At 50.4% G+C, this 8,080-nt stretch overlaps 2 protein-coding genes across 9 annotated transcripts in view; both read left to right on the top strand.

Moving 5' to 3' along the window:
* The first annotated feature begins 70 nt into the window (after nucleotides 1-70).
* Rhno1 (RAD9-HUS1-RAD1 interacting nuclear orphan 1) lies at nucleotides 71-5,457 on the top strand. 5 transcript variants are annotated; one of them, NM_001401974.1, is made up of 3 exons: nucleotides 71-88; nucleotides 3,387-3,635; nucleotides 4,562-5,457. In NM_001401974.1, exons 2-3 carry the CDS (start codon nucleotides 3,471-3,473, stop codon nucleotides 5,102-5,104), a joined length of 708 nt encoding a protein of 235 aa, NP_001388903.1. In that variant the 5' UTR covers nucleotides 71-88; nucleotides 3,387-3,470; the 3' UTR covers nucleotides 5,105-5,457. The 5 variants fall into 5 exon arrangements, with proteins under 5 accessions (NP_001388903.1, XP_063141984.1, XP_063141981.1 ...); XM_063285914.1 differs by lacking the exon at nucleotides 71-88 and adding an exon at nucleotides 93-230; XM_063285911.1 differs by lacking the exon at nucleotides 71-88 and adding an exon at nucleotides 114-430.
* Nucleotides 5,458-7,300: 1,843 nt separating this feature from the next.
* Tulp3 (TUB like protein 3) overlaps nucleotides 7,301-8,080 on the top strand; it is a 41,715-nt gene continuing 40,935 nt past the window's right edge. For 2 of the 4 annotated variants that reach the window (XR_010065707.1, XM_039108843.2), the window contains exon 1: nucleotides 7,303-7,433. Coding sequence is in view for 3 of the 4 variants with exons in the window: in XM_039108843.2 (XP_038964771.2) it covers nucleotides 7,393-7,433 (41 nt within the window). In the remaining variant the exon portion in view is untranslated. Of the gene's footprint in view, nucleotides 7,434-8,080 lie in introns of all 4 variants that reach the window. The other 2 variants (XM_039108841.2, NM_001400921.1) reach the window with 2 other exon arrangements.

Genomic DNA, 8,080 nt, shown 5'->3' with positions numbered 1-8,080 from the left:
GCGTCGCCAATCGGCACCGGCTTGTCTCCGGGTTCCGGCCCCGAACGCTCGGCGTCCTGAGGAGCGGCGGCCGCGGCCGGGAGGGCGGGTAAGGGGGCCCCGGAGCTCGAGGGACGGCGGGAGGGACGCGGGGACGCGCGGACCGCGGCCAGCAGCCTGCTCCGCCCCGCCCCGGACCGCCCTGCCTCCGTGGTCGACTTCCTTCCGGGGCAGCGTACGCCACTCCCCCGGTTAGCTACCCACTGGGCTACCTCTGGATCCACCGCGCGGCTCAGCCCTCGTTGCTGCGTGGGGTCCAGCTTGGGTTTCTGTCCCCAGACTTGCGGTTAAGTGCCCTACGCCCCGCCCCTGTCTGTGGCCGCCTCCACCTCGGGCCCAGCCCCGAGGTGTCCGGACGATCTTTTTTCCATACTTTACGAAAGAGTGGAAGGTACAGTGGCAGACCGGGCCGTCCTTCCCCTGGGCTCACCGGTGGTCTGATGGAGAGGGAGCCCAGAATGAGATGAACAGATCGGTAGAATTCTAGCTACAGAGGAACAGGTTAGAGGCCGGTGGGTTTTGTCTGACCCCGGGTATCCCCATGTGTAGAATTCTCGATTCTCGTGTTTCCGCCTTCGGAGTAGCCCGGGTCACTGGCTCGCCCTCCCGCAGCCGCCAGTGATAAATTTGAGTATTTATTTTAACGAGAAAATCTTGACTTAGGGCAGGAAAGCCTTTCTTTTTCCTTTCTTTCTTCCTCTCTTTTTCCTTCCTTCCTTCCTTCCTTCCTTCCTTCCTTCCTTCCTTCCTTCCTTCCTTCCTTCCTTCCTTATGAGCTGAGAACAAGGTGTAAGATCTGTCACCCATTACACAGAAGGGAAGGAAACATTGAAGCAGCTAGATTAAGAAGGGAGATGTTTGGGGCTGGGGATTTAGCTCAGTGGTAGAGCGCTTGCCTAGGAAGCACAAGGCCCTGGGTTCGGTCCCCAGCTCCGAAAAAAAGACCAAAAAAAAAAAAAAAAAGAAGGGAGATGTTTTGACTGGAGGAGGCTAGGCTGGTGAACACAAAGGCTGAAGGTCACAGGGATTTGAACTAAGACTTAGGGGGCGTGGTATGCTATGAGATGGGGAGCAGATAAAGACTGTGTTTGAGAGGTGAACAGGTTAGAGGCTGGTGGGTTTTCACTGACACCAGAATGTGGTGGCTCACGCCTTTAATCCCAGCACCCAGGAGGCAGAAGCAGGCGGATCTCTGTGAATTCCAGGCCAGCCAGGTATTCATAGCCAGCCCCAGGCTAGCCAAGGCTACATAGTAAGACTCTATCTCAAAATTAAAAAAAAAAAAAAAAGGCCAAGATTGTGCAAAACCTGACTTAGATTTTGTTTGGGTAAGTATATAAGAGCTTATCTAGATTAGACAGAGATGGGTGGGATATGGCCCAATTTCATGGGCTGTGGGCCTGGACTGACTAAAGAGAGAAAGCTAGCCGAGCAGGAGAGTTCATCTTCTTCCTGCCTGTTAAAGGGATGTGCCCAGCTGCTATGATTCCAGCAACAAAGGACTACCCTGGAACTGTGAACCAAAATAAGCCCCTCTTTCCTTCACTTGCCTTCCAGGGAATTTTATGATGGCAACAGAAAAAGCACCTAAAACAGTGGGGCATGCCTTGGGAACCAGCACTTGGGAGGTGGAGACTACACAGTGTATTTGAAGCCAGGCGAGGCTATGCAAGACCATGTCTCACAATAAGACGACTGGTATACAGCCGAGTGGTACCGTTATCGCCTAACACGCTGAGGCCTGAGGTTCAATCTGAAAACTGAAAGGAATGCATTTTTTTCAAAATCATGCAAGGGGAAAGATAGGGGAAACTAATAGATCATATATGGTCAGGATTGAACCAGCTGGGTACTAAGTACATGGGGCTCATCCCGTAACTCAGTTGACCCCTCTTTATGTTCTAGAGAATCTGTGGGCTGTTTTTTTTGTTGTTTGGTTGTTTGTTTGTCTTTTAACAAAACCTAGATGTGAGCCTAAGCTTCTATCTGAAATTCTGTAATGATTGATTACTCAACCCCCACCCCACTCTCATGTGGCCTCACTTGGTTTTCAGACTCAATGTTGACACCATGTTTAATATTATTTTTTTTGTCATTTATCCTTTAAAACTTTTATTAAAAACAGGGTCTCACTTTGTATCCCCCACTAGCAAGGAGCTCACTAAATAGATCAGGTTGACCTCCAGCTCAGAGAAATCTGCTCCTGAATGCTGGGATTTGAGATGGATGTTACCACCTCACCTACACCTAGCCTCTTTTCCTTTTTTATTTTGTTAGCTAGATAGTCACATCCTCATAGATAGTGACATTGTGTGTGAGGACACATGCCTGTGAGGACACACATGCCACACATGTGGATGTCAAAGGACATCTTTTGGGAATTAGTTTCGGCCTTCCGAGTTCTTGTGAGTTCTGGAGAACACACTCAAGCCCTTGGTTTTTGAGGCAAGTTCTTTTACTGCTGAGCTATCTTTCACTCAGTCTGCAATGACCTTGTGATTCTCTGAATTCACAAAACAGCGTTTTGGCTGTTTAAGGTTTCACGTGACTCAGGGTGGTCTCTCACTAGCCAAAGGCAACCTTGAGCCTCCTGATCCTCCTGTCTCCCTTCCCTAGGGCTGGGATCCTAGGCACGCCCCACCGCATCTGGTTTGGTTTGGCTTTTGAGAGCTTTTTGTGTGCAGCCCAAGCTTGACTTGAACTCCAGATCTCTTGCCTCAGGTGTGCTAATTAGCATGTGCCCCCAAGCCCTCTGTAACGGTCTTTGCATGTGGTGCACCTCAGCCTCCAGTGACCTTCCTGGCTTTTGCTTCTCCTGGTTCCTTCCACAGGTTAAGTGTCTTCCTACCCAGAAAGCCTTCTCTGACGAGAACTGAAGCGGACTGTGCTATACTGAGATGTGATTGTTTCCTTCTGGTTAGCTCTCTTCCTCTTCCTTTCCTTCTTCCTTTCCACGGTTCCCTCATTTGCAGTTCTGGGGACTGAAACCTGCAGCTTTGTGCACATTAGGCAAGTGCTGTACCACAGTGCCTCAAAAGCAGGGACCTCTGTGTCACTACAGGTACTTAGTACTCAGTACTGTGAATAAGTACTTGCCCATCTTTAAAGTCTTTAAATCGTAGCACTCAGTGTGTCAGAATACCATGAGTTCAGCGGGTGCTCACTGAGTGAGTTTTGTTGAGTATGGATAAGATCGTATGTTTCTCGTGGTTTGGTATAGGAAGCTGGTTTACCTACAACCTGAGGTCTGATTGGTGGTTTCTGATAGATTGGTTACCCTGACGTCATGAAGAATTGGGGGAGGGGTGCCACCCACATGATCCCCCCCCTTTGTTTCCTCTCTCCAGGCATGGTTTGCAACTGGACTCTGACCCAGACCAGGAAGGCAGCCTGCATCATGTTGTTACTAACTGTTCTTCATTTACCCATTGATGCCTCCCCGAAAGAGACGCAGACAGTGCCAGAAAGCCCAGCTGCTATTCCACCAACAGCCACTGGAGGGCCCCAAACCCCATTATGAATCTCACCAGCAGCCCATTACCCACACTGTACAGGTGCCCAGCAAACCCATTGATCAGAGCACCATCACTTCCTGGGTGAGTCCTCGCAATTCTTTGACCTTTGCTGTGTTACGTTTTTCAGAATCCTGACTCTTAATCCTTTTGGAGCAGGGACAGGGAAGCAGTTGCTCTTTCTGGCTGCAGTTACCTGATTTGTCTGGTATATCCTCTTTTCATTCACACTAAAATATGTTTTATATGGAATTGGAGTCTTCCTGCCAGGTTCCTCTGAAAAGTTCTGATTGAACACTTCACTCCCCAGTCACTGGGTGAAGAAGCTAAAAAAAAAATGACCAACTTATAAAAGATTACTTCCTGTATTTCATATGAAAAGTACTAGGTACTCTACAGTTGACTGAACTTTAGTGGAGAAACCTCCTACAAAGGTGGCGTGCTAATTCACGCAAGTTCATCGTTGGGGAGGCTGAGGCAGAAGGATCTCAAGGCAAAGGCCAGCCCGGACTTTACAGTGAGACTGTCTGACAAAAGAAATTCATACGCACTGACTGAATGAACATGCAGATTAGATCCCACACCTCAGCAGTCTCACTTACACGGAGCTGCCGGTCGTATTTGCTGAAGACCTTCCTGCCAGGCCCTCGCCAGGTGTTGGAGACAGTCCCTTTGTCCCTACCCTCTTGAGGGCGTGGTTTTGCTGAGGACTGAACTGAGTGTGCAGAGCATGTGTTCTGCTCCCGAGGACAGAGTTAAACAAGCTTGAGCAGTGGAGTGTGGTGGCCATGAGAGATGCCTGTCTCCTCTCCTGCTCAGGAGCAACTGGAAGAGCAGGGCGATTGGACAGCTGGCCCAGGTCCCTTGTCTTCCTGTTGTATCACATAGCTGGGTTTTTATTGTAGTGAGTCCTCACGATTCTGGACAAAAAATAAAGGGTTGTACATATTTACTATAGTTTCTTTGTAGTCGGCCCACCACCACCACCATCTTTCTTTTTTCATGCACAGGTGTTACCTCAGTTTGATACAGCAGCAGAAAGCCGGTTTCCAACACACCGGAAACATCACCGAGACCAAGCAAGACACCCAACTCGGAGATCTACCTGCAAGTTTCCACGTCTAACCTTTGAGAGTCCAGAGTCTTCGAGTTCAGAGACATTGTTGCTATCCAACAGAGAGCAGCTCCAGAACTCAGAAAAGGATGCTCCCAGAAGGCCTTTAGTGCCATTGTTCAGTCCCCAGAGCTGTGGGGAGCTGTCAGTGCACGTACCTCAAAGCTTACCTCATGTGTTCATGCCCCCCGATATCCAGACCCCAGGGTCTTCGGTAAGAGAAGATCCCATTTCCCCAGACCAGAAGGAAAACAGTCTTCCTAGCTGCATCCTTGGTCCTAGGACCCCCAGGACCCCGGAGCCGGGGCCTGTTCTGGTCAAGGACACCCCTGAGGAGAAGTATGGGATTAAGGTCACGTGGAGACGCAGAAGGCACCTGTTTGCCTACCTTAAGGAGAGAGGGAAGCTGGATAAAAGCCAGTTCCTTGTGAAGACCTGACTGGACTACACAGACTTCGGTTCACCCCAGAGCTGCTGCGGGGAGGTTTCCCAAGTCACTTCTGGTTTGAGAGGATGCAATGGAATGAACATTACTAGGAAGACGACTTAGCCAGAGGCCTAGAGTTGGAATTCGGTTTCTAGATTTCCTTTTTAAGCCACCTTGCCTCAGAAACAGTTGAATTTAGTATCATGAACTGTTGGTATTTTTCTCATATTAACTTCTAAACCTCTGAAGTATCTTGTACTGTTTACAGTGCTTGTAAATAAATGGCTGTCCTGAGTTTTTAGAGAACCCCACCTTTGTCAGCAATGTGGCAGCACGCCCATCTATAAAAGGTCTATCTATGCTCACTGGTCTTCTGACTTGAACTAATTCGTTCCACACTTTTGGTTCCGCTTGACACTCAGCTGTCACTTGGCTGTCGGAGAAAATCAAGAGCGAGCTCTGGTTTTTTTTTTTTTTTTTTTTTTTTTAAAGATTTATTTTATTTATTATATATATAAGTACACTGTAGCTGTCTTCGGATACACCAGAAGAGGGCATCGGATCTCCTTACAGATGGTTGTGAGCCACCATGTGGTTGCTGGGAATTGAACTCATGACCTCTGGAAGAGCAGTCGGGTGCTCTTAACTGCTGAGCCATCTCTCCAGCCCGAGCTCTGGTTTTTAATGGTCAACAGCTACCTTGACAGCCTTGGCTCCTCTGCTCAAAGGCCCTCAGCCAGGCCTGTGTTGGTGAATACAGTGGGGTCAGAGAGGTAGGGAACAGATGAGTAGTTTAGGTTTGTGTTTTGAGATTCTGTCTAGAGTGGAAGAAATCACAGATGCTGGAGAAATGAATTCCTATTAACTTATCCTATGTGTACATAAAGCAGAAGCTCATATTCTAGTGTGGTTAGTGTGGACGTCTCAGTGACCCTCTTATGCATTCAAATAGCATCTCTTTCAACCCTACTCATTAGCATCTAGGCCCTTCTAGGCCAAGCAGAGCTTATGCTGTGCCTTACATGAGTGAAGATTTGTAGCACAAAAAAGGAAGAGGAGGAGGAGGAGGAGGAGGAGGAGGAGGAGGAGGAGGAGGAGGAGGAGGAGGGGTTGGGGATTTAGCTCAGTGGTAGAGTGCTTGCCTAGGAAGAGCAAGGCCCTGGGTTCGGTCCCCAGCGGTCCCCAGCTCCGAAAAAAAGAACGAAAAAAAAAAAAAAAAAAAAAAAAGCAGCAGCAACAGCCACCCAGGGTCACATAGGGAGGGGGGCCAAGTTCAGTGTTCTGCTCTCCTAGCCTTTGTTTGCAGGTATGCTATTCCCTAGTTTTCAAAAATTAATTTCTGGGACTTGGAGAGGTGGCTCAGCAGTTATGAGCCTTGGATACCCAGAAGGCACAAGTTCTATTCCCAGCACCCACATAGTGACTCACAACCATCTATAACTCCAGTTCCGGGGTATCTGACAGCTTTGGGCACCAGGGATGCATATGATATGCAGACACTCACATAGGTGAAACATACGGCACATGCCTTTAATTCTAGCACTAGGGCGCAGAGGCAGTTGGATCTCAGAGTTCCAGACCAGCCTAGGACTGTGTACTGAGATCCTGTCTCAAAATAAATACATTATTTTTTAAGTGAATTTTTGGATTCAACATCAGTGTGCTTTTGGCCTTACTCATTAAGTCTATCTGTTGTAGTTCTGGTCATAAAGTCCTAGAGGGACCAGAGCCACAAAGGCACTGATGCCTGGAGGCATGATTCAATGCAGAGAGGACAGCTTAGTAGCTACCCTCACGAATAAGGACACTTGAAGAGGGTCCCCAGGTAGGGATCCCGCAGTCGGCCTGTGGGCAAGGGCTAACGGTTTGGAAGGCTGAATGAAGGCCTCAGGTATCCTGGAGCAGGTCAGACTGCGAAGCTTCGGGCGACAGAGGTTCGAAAACCCGGGACTACACCCTGGCGCACCACAGTGGAGTGCAGGGAATCACCCTGTCGTGGTCGGCCCTGGAGTGGAGCAGATGAAGACTACTCCGAGAACCAGCTCGGACCCAGCCCCGGGGCTGTTCCCCTCTCTAGCGCACGCGCCATTGCCTCCCGGTGCCTCCCGCCCCCTGGAAACCCTCCAGCATCGCGGCTAGCGTCATTTGCCAGTGAGACGGGAGCGGAGGGTACTGGACCAATGGGCGTCGGCGACAGTGCGGGGTGTGGTTGCCAGGGGCGGGGCCCGACCTCCTCCATCCTCTCCAGCCGGGCGGCGGCGTCTTGGGGTCTGGACGCTGATGCCACCGGTCGGGCGGGTATGGAGGCGGCGCGCTGCGCACCGGGATCCCGCGGGGACAGGTCAGGCGGCGGAGAGACGGGCAGGGGTCTCCAGGGGGGGCGGGCAAGAGCGGAGGCCAGGCTCTTGTACCCAGGCTGGGCAGGGGCTATGCACACCCTGTGTCTCCAGAGCTCTCTTGTCGCTCTCCTGGAGTTTACCCCGAACCAGCTCGCCCTTCACCCCTAGGGCCTCGGAATCTCTGACTTGCAGTGCGCTGTGCTTCCTGCGCCGCAAGCTCTCTCGAGCCGCTCCCCTGGAGTTTACCCCGGACGAGCTCTCCATGCTCCCCTAGGGTCTCGATTCCCTCACTTGCAATGCGTTCTCCCGTCTCTGTCTCTCTCGACTTGGATCAGAACTGAGCTGGAAGGAGGGCACTCCTGGGAGTCGAAGCGGAAGGTCGAGGGTGATGGTTAATTGGTTCCAAGGCCGTTGCTTTTGGCAGTCATTGCGGAATTCTGGAACGAGTCCGAGGACTGAAAATGCAAAACTGTTCTTTTCTTCTTTCTTTCTTCCCCTGAGTTCCAGGAGTTCTTTCAGTGAGGCCTGTCTTAGTTTAGACTGTTCCATACTCTCGTTAGTGCCCCCGATTTCTCTACCAAGACCCCTCTTTTTTCCTGGTTCACAGAGTGAGCTTGGGAAAGCAAACGGGCTGCAATCCCAGCCTCCT

This window comes from Rattus norvegicus, chromosome 4, assembly GCF_036323735.1.
Source record: "Rattus norvegicus strain BN/NHsdMcwi chromosome 4, GRCr8, whole genome shotgun sequence".
Classification (NCBI taxonomy): Eukaryota; Metazoa; Chordata; class Mammalia; order Rodentia; family Muridae; genus Rattus; species Rattus norvegicus.
Note: the sequence above shows the minus strand (reverse complement) of the source record. Positions and strands in the feature narration are given on the sequence as shown.